This window comes from Heterodontus francisci, chromosome 27 (genome assembly GCF_036365525.1).
Source record: "Heterodontus francisci isolate sHetFra1 chromosome 27, sHetFra1.hap1, whole genome shotgun sequence".
NCBI classification, from domain to species: Eukaryota; Metazoa; Chordata; class Chondrichthyes; order Heterodontiformes; family Heterodontidae; genus Heterodontus; species Heterodontus francisci.
The window spans coordinates 26,206,002-26,233,748 of NC_090397.1; the positions used below are offsets into that span (position 1 = coordinate 26,206,002).

Sequence of the window (27,747 nt, forward strand, 5' to 3'; positions counted from 1 at the left end):
GTTTGGGCTGATCTGACTCGAGAGTAAAATAAAGTGAGACTTCTTGGAGGGGAGAGGTAATTTTCCACTCGTTTAGTTTTAGTACCCTGGACACTTAAGACATCTACTTGATCTTAATGTTAACAGAGTGGGAATTATCCCTTCTTTTATAATTACAGGGGCAACTTTAACCTGACAAGGCAGGTAGGTATCTGAGTGGGCAGCAGGTTTTAAGCACCTAAAACTGACGGTGTGTTGGGAAGCTGGCAGAAATCTGCCGGCTTCCGCCTTTAACCTGAGCATGATCTGCAATTCATGGGAACCTTCGTGGAACAGGTGGGTCTGCTCTTTAAATATGTAAACTGTTCATTAACTGCTTCTTTAATGCTGGACTTTGAAGTTAACTGTGCACACATGGGCTTGCCAGGGAAAACAAGCTGAGGACAGTGGGGTTGAGCAATTGACAACCAACAAATGCTTTAAATACTGAAATGACACTTGTTTCCTTGCCTAAAAGGAAAGACCTTTGCTCACAGAAGTTGTTCTAGAGCATGTTTTCAAAGCTTCAGTGGAGGGGTTTTCCAATATTTTGGAGGCCATTTCTAGTACCTTGGAGTTTTTTGCCTTTTATCTACACTTTCCAGCTGTCAGCCTTCAGATTAGCATGGGAGCCACTAATGCAGCTCTACCCTGGACTTCAAATGAGGAACAAGAGGAGCAGTAACAGTCTTCTCCTCAAATCACCTGCCGCTCCACAAGGCAGAGGGGCTGAGCACGGAGTTCCACCTTGCAGGAGGCGATACCCCAACACAGGGTATAGAAGCATAGGATAAGCTTCCTGGTCATGAATAAGCACCAATGCCTCAGGAAGCTCAGAGTTTCCCTGTCTGGTGGGAGCTAACATTTGCAGCTTCCTGGAAGACCTCCTGCCAACTGGACCAGGTGGGCATGCCTTTTATTTCTTCACCACTGGCTCCTTCCAGGGGTCTGCTGGTGCTAGTTGTAGAATTTTGCAATCTGCTGCCCACGACTGCACCTCAAAATTAACTGATGTGATGTTTGCCAGGGATAACGCTTATGTGAACATCCTGATGAGGCGAGTCAGAATAAGTGGGCACTATGATCTGCTGCTCTTCCCGGCTTCCCATAGGTTCAGAGAGTCATAGACTGCACATATTTCAATCAAGATCCCACATCACCCAAGCATCTTCATCAACTGATAGTGATTCCACTCTATCAATGTTCAGCTGGTCTGGAAGCACCAAAGCATCATCATTCATATCTGTGCGAGATTCTCAGGGAGCAGGCATGATGTGTTCATCTTGGGCCAGTCAAGTCTCCTTGAGATATTCATACCTCGAAGCAGAGTTTGCAGATAGTTCCTTGAAGACAAGGCTACCCTCTAAAGACATGGCTCATGTCACATGGGCAGCCCAAACACTGACACCCAGGAAAGATACAACAGAAGCCACAGTAGCAGCAGAATTGTAATTCAGCAAGCAATCTGGATGTTGAAGATGCAATTGATGTACCTGGTCAGATCTGGGGCGCCTTCAATATGTATGAACCAGGATTTCTAGAATGGTAGTAGTCTGCTGCGCCTTGCACAACAAGAAGGACTGGAGCTACAGGAGGAGGAAGGTGATAGGTGCTCTGCATTTTCAGAGGAGCGTGATATGGCGAGCACACCAGCAGCTGCAAACATAGCTGCCAGGGACAGCCTGTTTCAGTTAAATTGAAGCACTGCAGACAATGGCACACAAATTATGAACTCACTGTGCTTCCCACTCCCCAGCACAAAGCAGCTTCACCATCAACAATTCATCCCTCTCAACGATACCCATTGCTCCTCTTTAAACCATACCATTCTTCACAAGGCAGGCCATCGAGCAGGCAAGCAGGCAAAAATGGGCAAGACAGGACTATGGGCCAGTGAAATAAATTTTATGGTGCATAAACATGAAACATAAATGTGACAATGTAACATTGTTAAAACACCCAAGTGAACATTCTTGAGCAACTACAAATCCTTTATCTTCCTTTTTCTACATACTCCAATGTGGTGCAACCTCTACGGCTGCAGGTGACAGAGGCAAGGGGTCAGAAGTGGAAGTGCTTTGAGCATGTCTCTACTTCCATGTGCCCTTTCTCCATCTTCCATCTCATGGCCCACCACACTTACCTGCTGGCCGAGAGCTGGAGAGCACTTTGCTGAGTTTTTCTGCCATATCTAATGCTCCACTCTTTCCATGGGCATAGACATCAATGCCAATATCTGAGACATCATGGAACTCGTAGAGATGGACTCTTCCAATCTCTCTCCAATCATGCACAGTGCGGCTGGAAAGGATGGCAGAACGTCACACATTTTCTGCTGCTGCTCCAGAATAGTCTCCTTCATCCACAGCCTCCGAGTCTTAGCATTTACATAGCACCTTTCACAACCACAGGACGTCCCAAGGCATTGTACAGCCAATGGGGTACTTTTGAAGCGTAGTCACTGTTGTACTGTAAAAAAAAGCAGCAGCCAATTCGTGCACAGCAAGCTTCCACAAACAGCAATGTGATAATACCAGATTTTCTTTTTGTGATGTTGATTGGGGGATAAATAAATATTGACCAGGACATCAGGGATAACTCCCCTGCTCTTCTTCAATCTTTTTTTTAATGTCCGTTTGAGGGGGCAGACAGGGCCTCAGTTTAATATCTTCTCCGCAACACGTCACATCCAACAGTGCATCACTCCCTCAGTACTGCACTTGAATGTCTGCCTTGATTCTTGTACTCAAGTCCTGGAGTGGAACTTGAACCCAGAACCTTGTGACTCAGAGGAGCGAGTGTTACCTTCTGAGCCACAGCCAACACTTGATAACCTTGAGTAAATTATACATTTTTCAAAAGAGAGCAATGGAATGTAACGCAATTTCATTTATCAGACAATGGGTTGAAACTGCACAATGAGATGTGAATACACTTGCTAAATACTGCACCTCCAATTTCAAACCATTTTTATTTATTTGGAGCTCAAGACCACTAATGTTTTTGAGCAGTTAATCTCTAGTCAAACCAAAGTGTTTTAGACAAAAACAGTGTAAACACTCCAATTCTTTAAACCTCATCATTAAAACTGATTTTGGTTCCGTACTAAGACCAACACTTTTTGAACTCAAAGATAAAGCAATTGTACTAAAAGACAAACATTCAAATTAGCACAAATATAAAGATCAGAAACAGAAAATAAATAAACCAGCAACTCTAATTATAATAAATATATTAAAACAATGTATTTTTAAAAGGAACTATAAAATTCAAGAACAAGAAGTTGAGAAGTTGAACATTAATCTTTAATTTGGTTCAGTGTAACATCATTCTGTTTTCTCTGGCTAGCTGTCTAAAAGCAAAACCAAATGGATCACTTGGCATCAGATAAACAACTAACTGGAGGAGGTGGTTCCAAAAATATCCCCATCCTCAATGATGGGGGGGCCCAGCACATCAGTGCAAAAGATAACGCTGAAGCATTTGCAACAATCTTCAGCCAGAAGTGCCGAGTTGATGATCCATCTCAGCATCCTCCTGAAGTCCACAGCACACAGGTGCCAGTCTTCAGCCAATTCGATTCACTCCGCGTGCCATCAAGAAACAACTGAAGGCACTGGATACTGCAAAGGCTATGGGCCCTGATAATATTCCAGGAATAGTACTGAAGATCTGTGCTCCAGAATTTGCTGCACCCCTAGCCAAGCTCTTCCAGTACAGCTACAACACTGGCATCTACCCTTTAAAAGACAGGACCTCGAGGGTTGTAATCTCGGGAATACTCCCTGTGCCACGTGTCAGTGAGGCTAGAAATAGGAAGATAGTGCAGCTAAACACGTGGCTGAACAGCTGGTGTAGAAGGGAGGATTTCAGATATCTGGACCATTGGGGTCTCTTCAGGGACACATGGGACCTGCACAAGGACGGGTTGCATCTAAACTGGAGAGGCACAAATGCCATAAAGACAGGGCTAAATTGTGGCGAGTCGAAGAGACTTAGTAGTTGGCAGGAAAAAAGACAGAGGCGCAAGGGGAGAGCCAACTGTGCAACAGCCCCAACAAACAAATTTCTCTGCAACACCTGTGGAAGAGCCTGTCACTCCAGAATTGGCCTTCATAGCCACTCCAGGCGCTGCTTCACAAACCACTGACCACCTCCAGGCGCGTATCCATTGTCTCTCGAGATAAGGAGGCCCAAAAGAAAGAAAAAGAAGGACCATTGGGGTCTCTTCAGGGACACATGGGACCTGCACAAGGACGGGTTGCATCTAAACTGGAGGGGCACAAATATCCTGGCTGCGAGGTTTGCAAGCGTCACTCGGGAGGGTTTAAACTAGTGTGGCAGGGGGCTGGGAACCAGAGCAGTAGGACAGCAAGTGAAATAGATGAGGGGGAACTAGTAAATAAGGCCAGTAAGACTAAGAGGAAGAGCAGGCAGGGAGATGTTGTGGAGCACAGCGGGACTGGTGGTCTGAAGTGCATTTGTTTCAATGCGAGAAGTATAACAGGTAAGGCAGATGAACTTAGAGCTTGGATTAGTACTTGGAACTATGATGTTGTTGCTATTACAGAGACTTGGTTGAGGGAAGGACAGGATTGGCAGCTAAATGTTCCAGGATTTAGAAACTTCAGGCGGGATAGAGGGGGATGTAAAAGGGGTGGGGGAGTTGCATTACTGGTTAAGGAGAATATCACAGCTGTACTGCGGGAGGACACCTCAGAGGGGTCATGCAGCGAGGCAATATGGGTGGAGCTCAGGAATAGGAAGGGTGCAGTCACGATGTTGGGGGTTTACTACAGGCCTCCCAACAGCCAGCGGGAGGTAGAGGAGCAGATATGTAGACAGATTTTGGAAAGATGTAAAGGTAACAGGGTTGTAGTGGTGGGTGATTTTAACTTCCCCTATATTGACTGGGACTCACTTAGTGCTAGGGGCTTGGATGGGGCAGAATTTGTAAGGAGCATCCAGGAGGGCTTCTTGAAACAATTCGTAGATAGTCCAACTAGGGATGGGGTCGTACTGGACCTGGTATTAGGGAATGAGCCCAGCCAGGTGGTCGAAGTTTCAGTAGGGGAGCATTTTGGGAACAGTGACCATAATTCCATAAGTTTTAAGGTACTTGTGGATAAGGATAAGAGTAGTCCTCGGGTGAAGGTGCTAAATTGGGGGAAGGCTAATTATAAGGCAGGAACTGAAGAATTTAGATTGGGGGCGGCTGTTTGAGGGCAAATCAACATCTGACATGTGGGAGTCTTTCAAATGTCAGTTGATTAGAATCCAGGACCAGCATGTTCCTGTGAGGAAGAAGGATAAGTTTGGCAAGTTTTGGGAACCTTGGATAACGCGGGATATTGTGAGCCTCGTCAAAAAGAAAAAAGGAAGCATTTGTAAGGGCTGAAAGGCTAGGAACAGACGAATCCCTTGAGGAATATAAAGACAGTAGGAAGGAACCTAAGCAAGGAGTCAGGAGGGCTAAAAGGGGTTATGAGAAGTCATTGGCAAACAGGATTAAGGAAAATCCCAAAGCTTTTTATAGGTATATAAAGAGCAAGAGGGTAACCAGGGAAAGGGTTGGCCCACTCAAGGACACAGAAGGGAATCTATGTGTGGAGCCAGAGGAAATGGGCGAGGTACTAAATGAGTACTTTGCATCAGTATTCACCAAGGAGAAGGACTTGGTGGATGATGAGCCTAGGGAAGAGAGTGTAGATAGTCTCAGTCATCTCATTATCAAAAAGGAGGAGGTGTTGGGTGTCTTGCAAAGCATTAAGGTAGATAAGTCCCCAGGGCCTGATGGGATCTACCCCAGAATACTGAGGGAGGCAAGGGAAGAAATTGCTGGGGCCTTGACAGAAATCTTTGCATCCTCATTGGCTACAGATGAGGTCCCAGAGGACTGGAGAATAGCCAATGTTGTTCCTTTGTTTAAGAAGGGTAGCAAGGATAATCCAGGAAATTATAGGCCGGTGAGTCTTACGTCAGGAGGAGGGAAATTATTAGAGAGGATTCTTCGGGACAGGATTTACTCCCATTTGGAAACAAACAAACTCGTTAGCGAGAGGCAGCATGGTTTTGTGAAGGGGAGGTTGTGTCTCACTAATTTGATTGAGTTTCTTGAGGAAGTGACGAAGATGATTGATGAAGGAAGGGCAGTGGATGTTGTCTATATGGACTTCAGTAAAGCCTTTGACAAGGTTCCTCATGGCAGACTGGTACAAAAGGTGAAGTCACATGGGATCAGAGGGGAGCTGGCAAGATGGGTACAGAACTGGCTCTGTCATAAAAGACAGAGGGTAACAGTGGAAGGGTGCTTTTCTGAATGGAGGGATGTGACTAGTGGTGGCCCACAGTGATCAGTGCTGGGACCTTTGCTGTTTGTAGTATATATAAATGATTTGGAGGAAAATGTAGCTGGTCTGATTAGTAAGTTTGCGGACGACACAAAGGTTGGTGGAGTTGCGGACAGTGATGAAGATTGTCAGAGGATACAGCAGGATATAGATCGGTTGGAGACTTGGGCAGAGAAATGGCAGATGGAGTTCAATCCGCACAAATGTGAGGTAATGCATTTTGGAAGGTCTAATGCAGGTGGGAAGTATACAATAAATGGCAGAACCCTTAGGAGTATTGACAGGCAGAGAGATCTGTGCGTACAGGTCCACAGGTCACTGAAAGTGGCAACACAGGTGGATAAGGTAGTCAAGAAGACATACGGCATGCTTGCCTTCATCGGTTGGGGCATAGAGTATAAAAATAGGCAAGTCATGCTGCAGCTGTACAGAACTTTAGTTAGGCCACACTTAGAATATTGCATGCAATTCTGGTCGCCACACTACCAGAAGGACGTGGAGGCTTTGGAGAGGGTACAGAAGAGGTTTACCAGGATGTTGCCTGGTCTGGAGGGCATTAGCTATGAGGAGAGGTTGGATAAACTCAGATTGTTTTCACTGGAACGACGGAGGTGGAGGGGCGACATGATAGAGGTTTACAAAGTTATAAGCGGCATGGACAGAGTGGATGGTCAGAAGCTTTTTCCCAGGGTGGAAGAGTCAGTTACTAGGGGACATAGGTTTAAGGTGAGAGGGGCAAAGTTTAGAGGGGATGTGCGAGGCAAGTTCTTAACACAGAGGGTGGTGAGTGCCTGGAACTTGTTGCCGTGACGTTTAAGAGGAATCTTGACAAATACATGAATAGGATGGGAATAGAGGGATACGGACCCCGGAAGTGCAGAAGGTTTTAGTTTAGGCAGGCATCAAGATCGGCGCAGGCTTGGAGGACCGAATGGCCTGTTCCTGTGCTGTATTGTTCTTTGTTCTTTGTACCCAGCAATATGGAAAATTGCCCAGGTATGTCCTGTAAACAAAAAGCAGGACAGGTCCAACCCGGCCAATTACCGTGATGGAAGGTGTCATCAACAGTGCCATTTAGCAGCACTTGCTAAGCTGCTCAGTGACGCTCAGTTTGGGTTCCACCAGGGCCACTCAGCTCCTGACCTCATTACAGCCTTGGTTTAAACATGGACAAAAGAGCTGAACTCAAGAGGTGAGGTGAGAGTAACTGCCCTTGACATCAAGGCAGCAGTTGACCGAGTATGGCATCAAGGAGCCCTAGCAAAACTGAAGTCAATGGGAATCAGGGGGAAAATGCTCCGCTGGTTGGAGTCATACCTGGAGCAAAGGAATATGGTTGTGGTTGTTAGAGGTCAATCATCTCAGCTCCAGGATATCACTGCAGGAGTTTCTCAGGGTAGTGTCCTGGGCCAAACCATCTTCAGCTGCTTCATCAATGACCTTCCTTCAATCATAAGGTCAGAAGTGGGAATGTTTGCTGATGATTGCACAATGTTCAGCACCATTTGCGACTCCTCAGATACTGAAGCAGTCCATGTAGAAATGCAGCAAGACCTGGACAATATCCAGGCTTGGGCTGATAAGTGGCAAGCAACATTCACGCCATACAAGTGCCAGGCAATGACCATCTCCAACAAAAGAGAATCTAACTAACTATCGCCCCTTGACATTCAATGGCATTACCATCACTGAATCCCCCACTATCAACATCCTAGGGGCTACCATTGACCAGAAACTGAACTGGAGTAGCCATATAAATACCGTGGCTACAAGAGCAGGTCAGAGGCTCGGAATCCTGCAACAAGTATCTCACCTCCTGCCTCCCCAAAGCCTGTCCACCATCTGTAAGGCAAAGTCAGGAGTGTGATGAAATACTCTCCACTTGCCTGGATGGGTGCAGCTCCAACAGCACTCAAGAAGTTTGACACCATCCAGGTCAAAGCAGCCCGCTTGATTGGCACCTCATCCACAAACATTCACTCCCTCCTGCACCGATGCACAGTGGCAGCTGTGTGCATCATCTGCAAGATGCACTGCAGCAACGCACCAAGGCTCCTTAGACAGCACCTTCCAAACCCGCAACCTCTACCGACTAGAAGGACAAGGGCAGCAAATGCATGGGAACACCACCACCTGCAAGTTCCCCTCCAAGTCACACATCATTCTGACTGGGAACTATATTGCCGTTCCTTCACTGCCGCTGGGTCAAAATCCTGGAACTCCCTGCCTAACAGCACTGTGGGTCTACCTACCTCACATGGACTACAACAGTTCAAGAAGGCAGCTCACCACCATCTTCTCAAGGGCAATTAGGGATGGGCAATAAATGCTGGCCTAGCCAGCAACACCCACATCCCATGAATGAATAAAATAAATGGATTCAGACAGGACAAAGGCACATCCAGACCCTGCAATGGCCTGCTCACTGATATCCGGGGACCAGTGCCAAAATTGGAACAGCTGTCCCACAGACTATAATCATACTCACAGAATCATACCTTTCAGCCAACATCACAGATTCACCCACCACCACCCCTCAGTATGTCCTGTCTCACCGGCAGGACTGATCCATTGGAGGTGGAGGCACAGTGGTATGCAGTCAGAGGAGGTGGCCCTGGGAGTCCTCAACATTGACTTTGGACCCCATGAAGTCTCATGGCATCAGGTCAAACATGGGCAAGGAAACCTGATTACCACCTGCTGCCCTCCCTCAGCTGATGATTCAGTACTGCTCCATGTTGAACACCACTTGAAAGAAGCACTGAGAATAGCAAGGGCACAAAATGTACTCTGGGTAGGACACTTCAGTGTTCATCACCAAGAGTGGCTCGGTAGCACCACTACTGACCTAGCTGACTGAGTCCTGCAGGACATATCTGTCAGTCTGGGCCTAGTGGGAATGAGAAAACAAAAGCCAGGGAAAAATCTACCCGACACATTCACATCTCTCCACGACATTGATCTCCATGATATTAGTAGGAGTGACCAGTGCACAGTCTTTGTGAAGACAAAGTCCAAATCTTCACACCGAAGACACCCACCATCGTGTTGTATGGCAATTCCTAAATGGGTAGATTCAGTACAAATCTAACAGCTCAAAACTGGGCTTCCATGAGGCACAGTGGGCCATTGGCAGCAGCAGAATAGTGTTCCACCACAATGGCCTGGCATATCCCTCACTTTACTACTACCATCAAGCCAGGGGATCAACTCTGGTTCAATGTGGAGTGCAGAAGAGCATGGCAGGAGCAGCACCAAGCATAAAAATGAGGCACCAATCTGGTGAAAGCTACAACACAGGACTACATGCATACTAAACAGCAGAAGCAGTATACAAGACAAAACTAAGCAATCCCCAACCAATGGATCAGATCAAAGCTCTGCAGTCCTGCCACATCTAGTCATGAATGGTAGTGAGCAATTAAACAACTAATGGGAGGAGGAGGCTCCACAAACATTCCCATCCTCAACGATGGCCTAGGACACTGCCCTGAGGAACTCCTGCAGCAACACCCTGCGGCTTAGATGTTTGACTTCCAACAACCACACCATCTTTCTTTGTGCTCGCTATGACTCCAGTCAGTGGAGAGTTTTCCCTTTATTCTCATTTACTTCAACTTTACTTGGGCTCCTTGATGCTACCTCGATGTCAAGGGCATTCACAGGCCAGAATTTAAAAATTGGTGGCGGGGTGGCGGAAGTGGCAAGTAACATTTGCACCATACAAGTGCCAGGCAATGACCATCTCCTAACAGAGAGTCTAACCACCTCCCCTTGACATTCAACAGGATTCCATTGTTGAATCCCTCACCATCAATATCCTTGCGGAGGCAGGGCAGTGAGTGGTGGCTGGTGGTGGGGGCCACCATTGACCAGAAATTTAACTGGATCAGCCATTCAAATACAATGGCTGCAAACGTAGCTTAGAATCATAGAAATCATAGAAAGTTAAAGGCACAGAAAGAGGCCACTTGGCCCATCGTGTCTGTGCCAGCTGAAAAACGGTCCACCTATTCTAATCCCACCTTCCAGCATTTGTTCCATAGTCCTGCAGCTTACAGCACTTGAGGTGCATATCCAGACTCCTTTTGAATGAGTCGAAGGTGTCTGCCTCAAATACCCTTTCAGGCAGTCAGTTCCAGACCATCACCACCCTCTGGGTGAAAAAGTTTTTCCTCATCTCCCCTCTAATTTTTCTGCCAGTCACTTTAAATCTATGCCCTGTCGTCACTGACCTCTCTGCTAAGGTGAATAGACCCTTCACCTCTACTCTATCCAGACCCCTCAAAATTTTGTACATTTCTATTAGATCTCCCCTCAGACTTCTCTGTTCCAAGGTGAACAACCCCAGCCTATCCAATCTTTCCTCATAGCTGCAGTTTTCCAGTCCTGGCAATATCCTCGTAAATCTCCTCTGTACCCTCCAGTGCAATTATGTCCTTTCTGTAACGAGGTGACCAGAACTGGACACAGTACTCAAGTTGTGGCCTAACCAATGAGTTCTACAGTTTTTTTGGGGTTTTTTTATTCATTCATAGGATGTGGGCGTCGCTGGCCAGGCCAGTATTTATTGCCCATCCCTAATTGCCCTTGAGAAGGTGGTGGTGAGCTGCCTTCTTGAACTGCTGCAGTCCATGTCGGGTAGGTACAACCACACTGCTGTTAGGAAGGGAGTTCCAGGATTTTGACCCAGCGGCTGTAAAGGAACGGCGATATAGTTCCAAGTCAGGACAGTGTGCGACTTGGAGGGGAACTTGCAGGTGGTGGTGTTCCCATGCATTTGCTGCCCTACTGCTTCCAGTTGGTAGAGGTCGCGGGTTTGGAAGGTGCTGTCTCAGGAGCCTTGGTGCGTAGCTGCAATGCATCTTGTAGATGGTACACACTGTGTGTCGGTGGAGGAGGGAGTGAATGTTTGTAGATGGGGTGCCAATCAAGTGGGCTGCTTTGTCCTGGATGGTGTCGAGCTTCTTGAGTGTTGTTGCAGCTGCACCCATCCAGGCAAGTGGAGAGTATTTCATCACACTCCTGACTTGTGCCTTGCAGATGGTGGAAAAGCTTTGGGGAGTCAGGAGTTGAGTTACTCACCGCAGGATTCCTAGCCTCTGACCTGCTCTTGTAGCCACAGTATTTATATGGCTACTCCAGTTCAGTTTCTGGTCAATGGTAGCCCCTAGGATGTTGATAGTGGGGGAATCAGCTATGGTAATGCCATTGAATGTCAAGGGGAGATGGTTAGATTCTCTCTTGTTGGAGATGGTTATTGCCTGGCACTTGTATGGCGTGAATGTTGCTTGCCACTTATCAGCCCAAGCCTGGATATTGTCCAAGTCTTGCTGCATTTCTACACGGACTGCTTCATTATCTGAGGAGTCACGAATGGTGCTGAACATTGTGCAATCATCAGCAAACATCCCCACTTCTGACCTTATGATTGAAGGAAGGTCACTGATGAAGCATCTGAAGATGGTTTGGCCTAGGACACTACCCTGAGGAACTCCTGCAATGATGTCCTGGAGCTCAGATGATTGACCTCCAACAACCACAACCATCTTCCTTTGCGCTAGGTATGACTAGATAGTTCCAGCATAGCCTCCCTGCTCTTGTATTCTATACCTCGGCTAATAAAGGAAAGGATTCCATCTACAATCTTAACCACCTTATCGACCTGTCCTGCTACCTGCAGGGATCTGTGGACATTCACGCCAAGGTCCCTCACTTCTTCGACACTTCTCAGTATTTTCACATTAATCGTGTATTCCTCTCCTTGTTTGACCTCCCCAAATGCATCACCTCACACTTCTCCAAGTTGAATTCTATTTGCCACTTTTCTGCCCATCTGACCAGACCATAAATATCTTCCTGCAGCCTACAGCTACCCTCCTCACTACCTACCACACGGCCAATCTTTGTGTCGTCCGCAAACTTCTTGATCGTGCCCCCTACAATTACGTCAAAATCATTAATATACACCACAAAAAGCAGGGGACCCAGTACTGAGCCCTGCAGAATGCCACTGGAAACAGCCATCAGCAATTACCTTTTGTTTCCTGCCACTGAGCCAATTTTGTATCCACCTTGCTGCATTTTCCTGGATCCCATGGGATTTTATTTTTTTTAACCACTCTTCCATGTGGGACCTTGTCAAAAGCCTTGCTAAAGTCCATGTAGACCACCTCAACTGCACTACCCTCATCTATCTTCCTTGTTACTTCAAAAAATTCGATCAAGTTGGTCAAACAAGATCTTCCCTTAAATCCACGCTGACTATCCTTGATTAACCTGTGCCTTTCTAAGTGACAGTTTATCCTGTCTCTCAGAATAGATTCCAATAATTTGCCCACTACTGAAGTTAGACTGACTGGCCATTAATTATTCGGTCTATCCTTCGGTTCCTTTTTAAACAGAGGTACAATGTTAGCAATTCTCCAATCCTCCAGCACACCTGTATCCAGTGAGAAGCTGGGTACTCTGCAGTGAGCGACTCACCTCCTCACTCCCAAAAGCCTTTCCCACCATCTACAAGGCAATAATCAGGCATGCGATTGAATACTCTCCCTTGCCTGGGTCCGAAAACATTCAAACTCAACACCATCCAGGACAAAGCAGCCCACTTGACTTGCAGTTCCTTTGCCACCAACACATTGGGGCTGCAGTGTCCACCATCTCCAAGATGCACAGCAGCAACTTTCCAAGGATACTTGGACAGCACCTTTCAAATCCACAACCCCTAACACTAAAAGGAACAAGGCAGCAGGTGCAACACCTCCAAGTTCCCCTCCATGTCACACACCATGCTTACTTGAAATATATCGCTGTTCCTTCATTGTTGTTGGGTAAAAGTCCTGGAATTTCCTCCCTAACCGCATGGAGTGCAGCAGTTTAAAGGCGGCGGCTCACCAACACCTTATCAAGGGCAACTGGGGATGGGTAAGAAATGCCAGCCTTGCCAGCAATGCACACATCCGACGAAAGTTAAAAAAATCATCAACTAGTATTTATATTTTCTTTAAAATCTCCATTGGAATGCAACAAGACTATTTTGAAGACAAGAAAAGACAAAAAATAAGAGCAGTAGTAGACCATAAGGCCTGTCGGGCCTGCTCCGCCATTCAATACAATCGTATGATATGATCCTAGGCTTCAACTCCACTTACTTGCCCATATCCCTTGATTCTATGAGAGACCAAAAATCTATCTCAGCCTTAAAGGTATTCAATGATGGAGCATACAAAACCCTCTGGGGTAGAGAATTCTAAAGATTCATAACCCTTTGAGTGAAGTAATTTCTCCTCATCTCAGTCCGAAACAATCGGCCCTTATCCAGAGACTGTGCCTCAGTGTTTTAGATTCCCCAACCAGCAGAAACAATCTCTCAGTGCCTACCCTATCCAACCCCTTCAGAATCTAGTACATTTCAATGAAATCGCCTCTCATTCTCCTAAACTCCTGAGTATATAGGCCCAATTTACTCAGCCTCTCATCAGAGGACAACACTTTTATCCCAGGGACCAATTTAGTGAACCTTCGCTGCACTGCCTCCAATGCAAGTATATCCTTTCTTAGAATGTGAAGACCAAACTGCACACAGTTCTCTAGATGTGGTCGCACCAAAACCCTGTACAATTGTAGCAAGACTTCGTTATTCTTGCAGCACTCCACTATTTACTGCCTGCCTAATCATGCTATGCTTTTCTAAGTGCATTGTTAAGACTGCCTTAATAAGTTTCCACAGGAGAAATTATCATGGGGAATGAGGAAATGGCAGAGGCATTGAACAAATATTTTGTGTCATAAATTTTTACCAGAAATAGACAGTAACCCGAGGGCTAAAAAGTCAGGAAATTAATATCAGAAAAAGTATTAGTGAAACTTAAGGGACCTGATGGACTATACCCTAGGGTTCTAAAAGAGATATCTGCAGAGATATTGGATGCACTTGCTATGATTTTCCAAAATTCCTTAGATTTGGGAATGGTCCCATAAGATTGGAAGTTGGCAAATGTTACACTGCCTTTCAAGAAAGAAGGGAGAGAGAAAAGAGTGAACTATAGGCCAGTTAGCCTAATGACAGTTGTTGGGAAAATGCTAGAAACTATTATTAAGGAAGTCTTAACAATGTACTGAGAAAAGCATAGTATGATTAGAACAAGGCAACATGGTTTTAATAAAGGGAAATTCTGTTTGACAAATTTATTAGAGCTTTTTGAGGATATAACTAGTAGGGTAGATAGAGGAGCCAGTAGATTTAGTGTACCTGGATTTCCAAAAGGCATTTGATAAGGCGCCACATAAAAGGTTAACTGGCAAGATAAGGGGTCATGGAGTCTGAGGTAATATTTCAGTATGGATAGAGGCTTGGTTAACAGACAGGAAGCAAAGAGTGGGCATAAATGGGACATTTTCAAGTTGGCAGGCAGTGAATAGTGGAGTGCCGCAAGGATCAGTGCTGGGGCCTCAGCTATTTACAATCTTATATCAATAACTTAGATGAAGAGACAGAGAGTAATGTCTCTAAGTTTGCTGATGATACAAAGGTAGGTGGAAAGGTAAGCTGTGGGGAGGACACAGAGTGGCTGCAAAGAAAATTAGACAGGTTAAGTGAATGGGCAACAAGATGGCAGATTGAGTAGAATGGAGGGAAGCGTGAAGTTATTCACTTTGGTCGTAAGAATAGAAAAGCAGAATATATTTGAAAACTTGTAAGTGTTGTTGTTCAAAGAGGCTTGGGTGTACTTGTACGAGGAATGCAAAAAGTTCGCATGCGGGTGCAGCAAGCAATTAGGAAGGTGTCATGCACACTGGAAGTGTGATGATACCACAATTATGGACTATCTCTGAAGACTTATGAAAAAGGGTCTTTGTCTTTAAAAAAAAATGAACCTTTATTTTTAAAAAGTGAACAATGGTCCAAAAAGGCCACCGAAGAAAAAGGGATTGGCCTTTTGTCTATTCAAACTGAATGACAAAGACAAAGGACAAACCTTCAAAGCTAAAAGGTGTCAACTGAACCCATCCTACACCTACCCTAAAACATTCCAGAATTGAATGTCTCCTTCTGAAACAAAGGAGATGTGAAGTAGTCATGTCCTGAGCCATTGGGCATCACCTTGGGGAAGAAACCAGAGCATCTCCTAAGAAGAAGTGTGAGATAACAGCTCTACCTTAAAAAAGCCAGAGAGAGAGAGAGACTCACCCAGAAGAGAAGCAACATCTAACAGCTTGTGTTCCAGCCAAGCCAGGAAGCACATGCCCTGCTGAAAAATCTGACATCTACATTATACAGCAATGAGAACTAGAAGTAACCCACCGTCTTCAAAATTTAATTTAATACCTAAATTTAAGAGAGAAATCTACACTCATCTCAGGCCTGCATCCATCTAGAAGTTGATTTTTAGGACAATTCAACAGGTTTATCATAACCTCTTCCCCCCCACCCACCCCCCCTCACCCCACACCACTGAAAGCCACCTTCCTTTTTCATTTCTCTATAGTTTCGTGTGTATGTGTGTGCATGCGTGCGAGCGATGCATGAGTGGATGTGGTTGTGACAATTTTGGGATAAGGCTTATTGATCAATAAACAAGTAATTTTCTGTTTTTAAAAACCTACAAGAAAACCTGTCGCTGTCCATTTATTTGAAAAATAAAACACTAAGGGGCTAAATTCTAATACAAACACACTTGATGTCAGGTGGGGAGTCGAACAGGGGGAGCCACCCACATGGTAGTAACTCAAACAAATGGCATGCTGGCCTTTATTGCCAACGTAAAGAGAGGCTGAGTAAATTGGGCCTATATTCTCTGGAGTTCAGAAGAATGACAGGCGATCTCATTGAAACATACAAGATTCTGAAGGGGATGGATAGGGTTGACGCTCAGATGTTGTTTCCACTGGTTGGGGAATCTAAAACACAGGGACACAGTTTCAGAATAAGGGACTGAGCATTTAGGACTGAGATTAGGAGAAATTACTCCACTCAAAGAGTTGCGAATCTCCAGAATCCTCTACCCCAGAGGGTTGTGGATGCTCCATCGTTGAATACATTTAAAGCTGGGATGGATTTTTGATCTCTCATTGAATCAAGGGATATGGCAAGTGGGCTGGAAAGTAAAGGTGAAGTCTAAGATCGGCCACGATTGTATTGAATAGCAGAGCAGGCTCAACGGGCCATAAGGTCCACTCCTGCTCGTATTTCTTGTGATCTTGTATTCCGTCTCTGCTTCTAAGGAATCAGCATTTACTTCAGCTACTCTCTTCTTTATATATTTACAAAAGTTTTTCCAACCTGTTTTTATATTTGACTAGTTTACTCTCATATTCTAATTTTTCCCACTTTTATCAACTCTTTGCTGGCCCTTTGCTATTTTCTAAAACACTCCCAATCCTCAGACTTGCTGTTGTATTTTGCAACATTGTATGTAAGCCTCTCCTTTTAGTCTAATGCTATTCTTAACTTTCTGAGTGAGCCACAGATGGATCTTTCTCGCTGAGTTTTGTTTTTCAATGGAATGTATTTTTGTTGAACATTTTGAATTGTTTCTTTAAATGTTAGTCACCGTTCATTTATCACCATACCTTTTAGTCTATTTACCCAATTAACCTTAGCCAGTTCTCCCCTCATACCTATGTAATTGGTTTTAAGTTTAAGATTCTTGTTGTGAATGGAGCATGTCACTTTCAATCTTAACATGGAATTCAACAGTATTATGATCTCTATTTCCCAGTGGATCTTTTACTACGATATTAATAATTAACCCTGATTCATTACATAATACTAGAGCTAAGAAAGCTTTATCCCTAGTCTGTTCCACTATGTATTGCTCCAAGAAACTGTCATGAAACATTCTACAAACTCATCTTCTAGACCACTCTTGCCAATTTCATGTCTCAGTCTATATGAAGATTGAAGTCCCCACAATTATTACGTTGCCTTTGTTACAAGTGTTATGAAAGTGATTCTATTTTTTGTTAAAAATATTTTTAAAGGGATTTATAGTTAAGCTGAATAAATGTTGGACCAGTTTTTGTTTTAAAAAAAGACAGCAATCAAGAGGACACTGAGGGAGCCGGATTGGCAACAATGTTGTTGGTTGTCACATGGTTCGGGTTAGGGATGAAACAGAAAACGCTGGTAACAGGGGCAGAGAAGTGACAAGCGCTGCTTTGATTGGACAAGCCCACTAGCAGCAGAGCACCTGGAAGTGCAGAGAACTGACAAGCTTTCTGGTTGTGTGTCAAGTGAGTGTGTTTTATCTTCTGGAAAGAGATAAAGTCAAGTCTGCGTGTGCTTGGAGGTTGGACTATGTGCCAGTTTTGGTGCAGCCTGTCTCGTCTGCTGTTTTCTTCAGGGTGTGAGCAAGTGATCTGCCCAGGTGTTTTTTTGTCTGAAAAAGAGCTCTGATCCAAAAATCCCTTTTTTTCGATTAACCAGTATTCATATATATGTGTGTGCGTGAGTGCGAGATGCTAAGGTTTAAAAAAGGGGACTTTAAAAATTTGAATCTGTGTGTTTATGTTTTACTTCATTAGTAGTTGAGACTTGTTTTATAATAAACCGATAATTTTGTTGTGTAGTAAAGAAACCTGGTAAGTGTGTTCTATTCTGGGAAAAATAGTTTATATGATTACCTGTATTAGTAAGTGGGAAAATTTTAAATAATATGTTGTGAACGGTGGAGAAGTGGGACTGAATTAACAGTGCACTCCTCCCGCCTCGGTCTAACACAAGCTCCAATAATTTCTTGTTTAATGCTCTGTCCAATGGTATAACTACTGTTAGGGGGCCTATAAACTAGCCCCACAAGTGTTTTCTGATTCTTGCTATTCCTAATTTCCACCCATGTTGAATGTACTCCATGATCTCCTGAGGCCAGATCCTTTCTCACTAATGTCCTTATGTCGTCCTTTGCTATCAGGGCTACCCCTCCTCCTTTGCCATTCTGTCTGTCTTTCTGAAATACTGTGTGCCCTGGAACATTTATTTCTCAACCTCGATCACCTTGAAACCATGTCTTCACAAGGGCAATAAGATGTAAATCATTTAGCTCTATTTGTGCCACTAGTTCATCTATCTGAATGCACAAAGCATCTGGAATAAGAAAAAGAACCTTTAATTTCATTATTGGACATCATCTAATCTCCGATCAGGGTCCACATGCATCTTTGGGAAGGGTTCAATTGTGGGCTGGGAAGCAGGTAAGCCTGGACTAGCAGGAAGCACTCCTATTCCTCCTGGACTGCAAGGAGTGCACTAAAGGCTTTCCTTTTCCACAAATCAGTCCTCATCTCCCTTTAGTTGCAAGGTTAAGCAAGGCCCAGGAAACCCAGCTGATCATGCTTAAACCGGGAAGATAGGTTAAATATGAGGCACACAGCCTCTTTATAATATTTAAATGGACAAGCTGCCTCCTGGGGGCGGTTTCGTTGCCCACCACCCATCTCACCTCCATTAAAATCGAAAATGGGCAGGCTGGAGTAGGGTTTGAGATCTTTTACATTTTAACATACTCCTCCCGCACCCAAACCAACCCATTTTCTAGGGTTATACTACCCCCATAATATCTGATATTAAATGAATTTTTTTTTAAAAATGCTAATCCTTGACACTGAAAATGTTTTCTCTAAAGTTGCTTAGTTTTCAAGATTTATGCTTGATAATGCTGTCATAAATATCCCACAATAATGAACTATGTTTATTTGTTCAGGACCTATCTATATTTTTAGACTACAGAAGAATACGTACCATATCTTTTCTGTTCCATTGGGCCCAATTTTCTCTATCCCTTGATATGCGCAAAGAAATAGCAACCTGCTACTGCTAATGCAGGAACAACATAGTTCAGAGTGTGGGGCAATGCTCTGTCACACACACCAGAAGTGCAATGATACAACAATCATGACTAACTCTTAAGAGTTATGAGAAATGGACTTTGTCTTTAAAAAATTAATCTTTATTTTTAAAAGTGAACAATGGTCCAAGATGGCCATCGAAGAAAAGGGGATTAGCCTTTTGTGTATTCAAACAGTCTGACAAAGACAAACATCAAATCTTCAATGCCAAAAGATGTTAATGGAACCCTTCTTACACCTATCCTAAAATATTCAGAATTGAACGTCTTCTTCTGAAACAAAGGGGGTGTGAAGTAACCACATCCAGGATCATTGTGAAATCACCATGGGGAAGAGATGAGACTGTCTCCTGCTAGGAGGTGAGAGGTGACACATTTTCACCTTTAAAAAAGACAGCCTGAGAGAGGGGGAGAGCGAGAGAGAAAGTGTGAGACTGACCCAGAAGGTGAAGCTACTTGTAACAGTTTAAGTTCCAGTCAAGCCAGGAAACACAGTGCCCTGATGAAAAAATCCGACATTGGCATTATACAGCAGTGAGAGCTAGACGTAACCCACCATCTTCAACAGAACCTTCAATCAAGAGAGAAATTTACAATCATTCAGGCCTGCATCCATCTAGAACTTGATTCTCAAGAGAATTCAACAGGTTTATCGTAACCTTTCCCACCACTAAAAACCACCTTCCTTTTTCCCTTCACCATCTGTTTCATGTGTGTTTGGGTGTGTGTGTGCGCGCGCGCAAGCAATGCGTGAGTGGATGCAGTTGCGAGAATGTTGGGATAATAAACAACTGACTTTCTGTTTTTTACACCTACAAGAAAACCGGTCACTGTTTATTTGAGAAATAAAACACCAAGGGGCTAAACTCGAATACAAATACACTTGCTACAGACAGGTGGGGAGTTGAACAGTGGGAACCACCTGCATCACACCACGTGGCTATAACAGCTCACATATTAAATTTATCCCATTAGACCATGGTAAGCCAATAAATCATGCCACAATTGCCAAAGCAATGCATTAATGCAAATGAAGTAGGGAACAAACCACTTAAATGACAACAGCTAAAAAAGTAAGCTTTCCTGCTGGATTTTGCACAAAATATATTTTGGCCACTATACCTCAATACTTAAAATAAAAGAGAACAATTTTCCTTTCTATAGTGTATTTAATGCACAAAATGCCCTAAGACATTTAAAATGAATGCCAAACAGCTATGTAAGGCATGTAGAAGCTGTTGCAGGACATGTACAGGCTACAACATGACAGACAGGATTAGAAGTCAGTAAGGGCTACAGAAGCACGTGGCATGTTTAAAAAAAAGCTTTAAAAGAAGTAGGTATATTGGAGATTGTAGCCAGTTGATTCTGCCAGCCTGTTTGATCTGGCAAGATTTGAGTTCGATGGATATAAAACATAGTGGGATCTATTAAAAATCCTTTACTGAATAAGATAGCATGGTCAACCACATTGGATGCTGTAGAGGGATTGGCAAAATTAATAACATTCCTACTCAGACTTATAATATTAAATTATATTATACAAGACTTGCCTGATGAATTATTTGCACTGTAGAACCTTGATATAACAGATCCATTAATAGCTCAATCCTATTTCTAGCCCTGCACATTCATGACTTTGAACAATTATGCCTTTTTCCTACCAGGGAGGTATTTTTATAAATCTTCTGCATCTACCAACATTGAGCAGAACTAGTAAAGTCAGTCACTAGCAAGTGCATTGGAGCAGCCCGAATGTTGGCTTGAATTTTACGCGCCCTGCAGCAGCAGGCTGGAGGTGGGGGTGGGCGTAAAACAGTGAGAGGGAGGAGTGCCGTTCCCATCGCCTCCCTGACCCCGCTGCAATTTTTCGAGCAGCAGCGGAGGTGACAAACAGCCTGGACTACCCCAGGCCAATTAAGGCCCTTAAGTGGCCAATTAATTGCCACTTAAGTGCCTCCTCCTGCTGCCACTGGCAGTTCTGCAGCTCAGAAGGTCATCCAGTAAAACCTGGCAGCCTCCTTGTGGGCTGTGGGGGAGTGCCCTCCTGAACGGGTATTCTGTGACCGATGGAGGGTCTCCCAACGGTACAAGCCATCCTTACTGGAGCACCTTCCCCCACGCCTCGCTAGGGCCCCGCCAATTGCCCTGGCGAGGCCCAACACACTTATCTGCATTTCGGGGCCTCATCCATGTTGCCGGTCCAGGTTGGATGCGGTCCCAGCAGTGGCCACTGCTTCCAGTGGCGCTGCTGAGATTGAAGAGCTGCCAGCCAATCAGTGGGCGGGGCTTCCTGTCTCAAAGGGGCAGAAGTCTGGCCAGAGACCAATTAAGGGCCTGGGCCACGTAAAATCATGACGTGGCTTCCAGGCCCGGTGGAGGCAGGCTCACCACCACCTTTTCTGCCAGTGGTCGGATCCTCTGGCCTGATGTAAAATTGCAGCCATTTTTTCTGTAGTTGTGTGATGCTTGGAGCTTTCCCATAACAGCATTAGAAATCATTATCTAACCATATAATTTCTGGGTCCTGACATTCTGGGACTCCAGTATGTTGTACCAACACCAAACCAAATTTTTAATCTTGTGTGAAAATTTGCTTCATTACCATTGTCTGCAAAACCTGTTGCCGTGATGATGGGTACTGCTACCATCACTAATCCACTTCCACTCCACACATACTTCATTAGAAACTGCTCCAACATAATGTACCAAAGTCTTTTGGACAAAATAAGATTCATCTGGGCAGCAAGTGACTTGTAACTTTTCTGCAGCTGGTTCATTTCCACCTAAGAAAACAAAATGCAAGACGATAAAGGCGTAAAGACATAAAGACAACAATTTCATCACAAAATAGTGAAAGGTATCCATATAAAATTTCAAACGTATGCATGAGCTTAGTGCCTGAAATGTGTAGGATAGCTGAAATTTTGGAAACAATTACATGAAACAAAATAAATACTATTGCAGCATACTAATGGGACATTTCTGCCAGTTCTATAGTGCTGAACTTGTAGTGGAAGTCATGGAAAACAAATGTCAGCAGGAACAGGAAGAATTGTTTTTCCAAAAGATCCTAGCGCGCAAGTTCAGGTAAAATTTAAAAACTAAGAGTAATGCTGAAAATTTAAGAACTACAGTTTCAACTCCTCTGACTTTTTGTTTGCTGCTACTTCCAATTTTTTCAATCTGTACCTTAACTAGGAAAAGCAGCATTACTAATGGACTATACTTTTCTTTATAACTCAAAAATAACACTTGTATTACTAAATCTGTCTTCAATACTTGACACAGATTTCCCAGGATTTACGATTTTAGGCCAGGTGGTACATTTTTATATGAATACAGTTAACTTATTGTGTCTCACTAGCGGAGACCTGCAAAACATTTGCAATTAAAATTAGAATCTTTATATCAACAGTACTTCTTCAATAGAGATTGCTAGTCATTGTTTCACCAAAAACCTTAACAAAATCAAAATCCCTCACTCTGAAAAAGCTACATAAAGCTGTCCATGTTTAAAAACAGGCCGAGGAACATAAATATAAATTTCGTCAAGAGTCTGGCCTTGTGACTTGTTTATAATCATACCATATGAAAAATCTAATTGGGAATTGTTTTCTCCTGAGTTGAAAAGGCCGGTTTACCATCTAATGGACTCAATATTATTCAAGAAATAAACAAACACTCTATTTCCCTGATATCTGTCTATTATAATTTCAGCAGCTATCATCGAAGAAACCAGCTTCCTAACTACCAATCTTGATCCACGACAAAGGCCTTGTTTAGGATTCAAGATTTGTAGCAACATTAGAATTACTCCTTCCTAGAGTCATAGTCATTTATGGCACAGAAGGAGGCCATTTGGCCAGTCGAGTCCATACCAGCTCTCCATGGAGCTATGCAGTCAGTCCCATTCCCTAGCTCGATCCCCCATAGCCCTGCAAGTCTATTTCTCTCAGGTGACCATCCAACTTCCTCCTGAAGTCATTGATTGTCTCTGCTTCCACCACCCTTGTGGGCAGCAAGTTCCAGGTCATTACCACCCGCTGTGTAAAAAAAGTGCTTCTTCATATTCCCCTATGTCTTTTGCCCAAAACTTCAAATCTTTGTCCCCACGTCCTTGTACCATTTGTTAATAGGAACATTTTTCCTTGTTTAACTGATCTAAGCCTGTCACAATCTTGTACACCTATTAAATCTCTCCTCAATCTCCTTTGTTGTAAGGAGAACAAACCCCAGATTTTCCAAAATAACCTTGTAACTAAAATCTTCCATCCCTGCAACCATTCTGGTAAATCTCCTCTGCACCCTCTTAAGGACCCTCACATCCTTCCAAAACTGTGGTGGCCAGAAATGGATACAATACTCCAGTTGGGGCCTAACCAGAGCTTTATAAATGGTAAGCATAATTTCCCTGCTTTTGTACTCAATGCCTCTATTTATGAAGCCCAAGATCCCAAATGCTTTACTAACCACTCGCTTAACATGTCCTAACACCTTCAAAGATCGATGCACACGCAGCCCCAGGGCCCTCTGTTCCTGCACACACTTTAGAACTGTGCCATTAAGTATATATTGCCTCTCCCTATTCCTTCTGCCAAAATGCATCACCTCACACGAGTCAGTATTAAATTCCATCTGCCACCTGCCTGTCCATTCTGGACGCCTAGCTATGCCCTGTTGCAAGCGTTCATATCATCCTCACTGTTTGCTGTACTTCCAAGTTTGGCGTTGTCAGCAAAGTTTGAGTTCCTGCTCTGTATTCCAAGAGCCAAGTTATTTACATATAGCATGTTACAACTGAGATGGGAAGAGTACACAGTCTTCTCTCGTTCTACTTCTCCACAGGTCACAACATATATTTAAATATTTACCCAGTTAACGATACAGTCAATCATAGACTCTACTCTTTGTCCCAGAATAAAATACACCATCCAGGTTTCTTTAATAAACAAGACATAAGCAGTAAAACAGTAAAGCATTAACATACAGATTGAAATATGAAAGTTCCCCTTTTTAAATTCTCCACACACCATCTCACAAACTGAAAAAATACAGAAATTCTCTCTGTAGAGGTCTGTTACAAAAAAAAAAGACATACAAGAATATTTTGGCCAAATACTTGCTCATTCTTGAATAAAAAAAGATATGGAAAGAGGTCATTGTCCCTTTTTGGCTTGGCGTCCCAGATACATGTAGATGGCTATCACTGGGATCTTTCTAGAACAGTTCTTTTCAGGTGATGTTGAAGAACAATTTTTTGGTTTTCTGGGCAAAATGTGGCATCAGGGGTTTCTGGCAGGCCTTTCAGGAGGAATGCAGCATCAATTCTCTATTTCTTACACTCGCTTCAAAGAAATGGAAAAGCTGACAGGCTTTTCAAAGAGATGCCTCTCTTGGCTGTTTTCTTAAAACTCCTTCCAAAACACCACACCCCAACTCACTGCCCAAAGCGAAACAAAAAACAATATCTCAAGAGCCAAGCCTTCTGACCCCTATAAATCTTGACCTATCACCTCTCTGTAAACATCTTTCCCAGGTCAAAAAAGCCCCCTGCTGGATATTTATTTATTTAGAGATACAACACTGAAACAGGCCCTTCAACCCACCGAGTCTATGCCGACCATCAACCACCCATTTATACTAATCCTACATTAATCCCATATTCCTACCACATCCCCACCTTCCCTCAATTCCCCTACCACCTACCTATACTAGGGGAAATTTATAATGGTCAATTTACCTATCAACCTGCAAGTCTTTGGCTGTGGGAGGAAACTGGAGTACCCGGCGAAAACCCACGAGGTCACAGGGAGAACTTGCAAACTCCGCACAGGCAGTACCCAGAATTGAACCCGGGTCGCTGGAGCTGAGAGGCTGCGGTGCTAACCACTGTGCCGCCCCATCTGAAGACAGGTGACTTCCAGCAAATGGTGTTTTCAAGCAGGACCTCTCAGTGTCCCTTCCAGGACTCTAGAGAAAAAAAAACATCCACGGATTCCTTTTCAATTTTCCCAAATAAAACAATGTCCATAATTCTAAAACAAGAGTTCTCAAAAAAATACTTAACAAAAAATATATAGAAGTACCATCATAACAAGCAAAAAAAAAAGTGATCCCAGCACTGACCCTTGGGGAACACCACTGTCTACCATCCTCCAGTCTGAAAACCAACCATTTACTACGACTTGCTGTTTTCTGTCCTTAAGCCGATTTTTTTATCCAATTGAACACTGACCGTCCTATTCCATGAGCCTCAATTTTGTTAACCAGCCTTTTATGCGGTAACTTATCAAATGCTTTCTTAAAATCCATATAAACATCCACCTCAATCCCTTCATCAATGTTCCCTGTTATTTCATCAAAAAATCCAACTAGATTACTCAAGCATGATTTGCCTTTTACAAATCCACGCTGGCTATTCTTATTTAACTCGAACCTCTCCACGTGTCCTTTGATATTTTCCCTGATTATTGCTTCTAAAACCTTACCCACCACTGATGTTAAACTAACTGGCCTGTAGTTGTTAGGAGTGTCCTTACACCCTGTCTTGAATAAGGGCATCACATTTGGCACTCTCCAATCCTCTGGCACCTCTCCCATATCCAGGGAAGATTGGAAGATTATGGCAAGCCCTTCCGCTATCTCCATCTCCACTTGCTTTAGCAACCTGGGATGCAAGCCATCCGGACCAGGTGACTTATCTACCCTAAGCATAGCCTGCCTTTTTAGTTCCTCCTCCCTCTCAATTTTTATCCTATCCATTACCTCTACTCTCTCTGCTTCCACTGATATTTTGTCAGCTTCTATTTCCTCAGTGAACACTGATACAAAGTACTCATTAAGTATCTTAGCCTTGCCCTGTACCTCTACGCATATATTACCCTCGCTGTCCCTAATAGGCCCCACTCCTCCTTTTACTACTCGCTTAATATTCACATGCCGGTAGAAGATCTTTGGGTTCCCTTTTATGTTGACTGCTATTCTATTCTCATATTCTCTCTTTGCCAATCTGATTTTCCTCTCCAACTCTCCTCTCAACTTATTGTATAATGGCCTGGTTCTCACTTGATGAGTTCACCTGACATGCATCATACACCCTCTTTTTTGTTTCATCATCGCTATCTCCCTCATCAACCAAGGAGCCCTGTTCTTGGTTCCCCCACCTTTTACTCTTGTTGGAATGTTCCTAGCCTGTATCTGAAGCATCTCTTCCTTAAAAATAACCCATTGTTCTGATACAGGCTTTTCTTTGGTTTCATTCAACCCTTTCATTGTGTTGAAATTAGACCTCTTCCAATCTAGATATTCTACCTTGTTTTGTTCCTTGCTTTTCTGCATTACTAGTCTAAACCTTTTGATATGATGATTACTCTTACCCAAGTGCACCCCCACAGACACTTGGTCCACTTGGCCCACCTAATTTCCTAACACCAGAACCAGCAATGCCTCCTTTCTGGTTGGGCTGAGAACATACTGGTCAAGAAAGTTCTCCTGGACACATTTTAGAAATTTCTCCCCCTCCTTAACCTTAACTCTAAAATTATCCCAACTGATATTTGGGTAATTGAAGTCCCCCAATATCATAACTCTGTAGTTCTTGCACATCTCTGATTTCCCTGCAGATTTGTTCCTCCATCTCGCTCCCTCCCACTATTTGGAGGCCTACAGAACACCCCGATAGGGTGATCATTTAGACTTGAAGAGCTACAGGGATCAAGCCGGGGAGTGGGACTGGCAGCATAGCTCCATGGAGAGCTGGCATGGACTCAATGGGCCGAATGGCCTCCTTCTACGTGGGAAATGACTCCATCATCATATCGTCTTTGCTCCTCAACTCTAACCAAATTGATTATGTCCTTGACTCTTCAAGGACATCCACCTTTCCAGCACTGCAATGTCTTTCCTAATCAGGACGGTCACCCCACCTGCCTTTTTTCCTTCTGTATCTTTTCTGAACATTTTACATCCTTGTATATTAAGCACCAGTCCTTGCCATTTTTAAGCCTTTTTTCCGTTATTGCCACTACAACATATTTCCATACTGGTATTTGTGCTTTTAGCTCACCAACCTTCTTCATCACACTTTGTACATTTACACACATTGTTATGATGGTGCTTCTGTACTTTTGTTAAGTATTTCTTTTGAGGACTCATGTAGTTTAGAATTATGGACATTGTTTTATCTGGGAAAACTGAAAAGGATTACTTGGATGTTTTTTTCACTGACAACATCGGAAGGTCTTTTGGACTTGGTTTGTAAACAACTCTTACTGGAAGTCACCTGTCTTCAGATAAATACCCAGCAGGGACTTTTTGACTTAGAGAAGATGTTATTGAGAAGTGACAGGTCAAGATTTATAGGGGTCAGGAGGCTTGACTCGAGATATTGTTTTTGTTTTCACTTTTTACAGTGTTGGGGTGTGAAGTTTTTTGAAGGCGGTTGGAGCAAACTAGCCAAGAGAGCAGTAACCATCAGCACCCTCTTTCATCTGTTTGAGAACTTCCTGAGAATCAAGTGCAAGAAATAG

The 27,747-nt window shown here is 43.7% G+C and overlaps 1 protein-coding gene across 4 annotated transcripts in view; it reads right to left on the reverse strand.

Annotated features, from left to right (window-relative positions):
- Positions 1 to 27,747, reverse strand: part of LOC137384711 (ATP-binding cassette sub-family D member 2-like) — a 132,279-nt gene that overhangs the window by 74,453 nt on the left and 30,079 nt on the right. For 3 of the 4 annotated variants that reach the window (XR_010977639.1, XM_068059019.1, XM_068059020.1), the window contains exon 2: positions 21,822 to 22,002. Coding sequence is in view for 3 of the 4 variants with exons in the window: in XM_068059019.1 (XP_067915120.1) it covers positions 21,822 to 22,002 (181 nt within the window). In the remaining variant the exon portion in view is untranslated. Of the gene's footprint in view, positions 1 to 2,161; positions 2,740 to 21,821; positions 22,003 to 27,747 lie in introns of those variants that run through there. The other variant, XM_068059021.1, reaches the window with a different exon arrangement.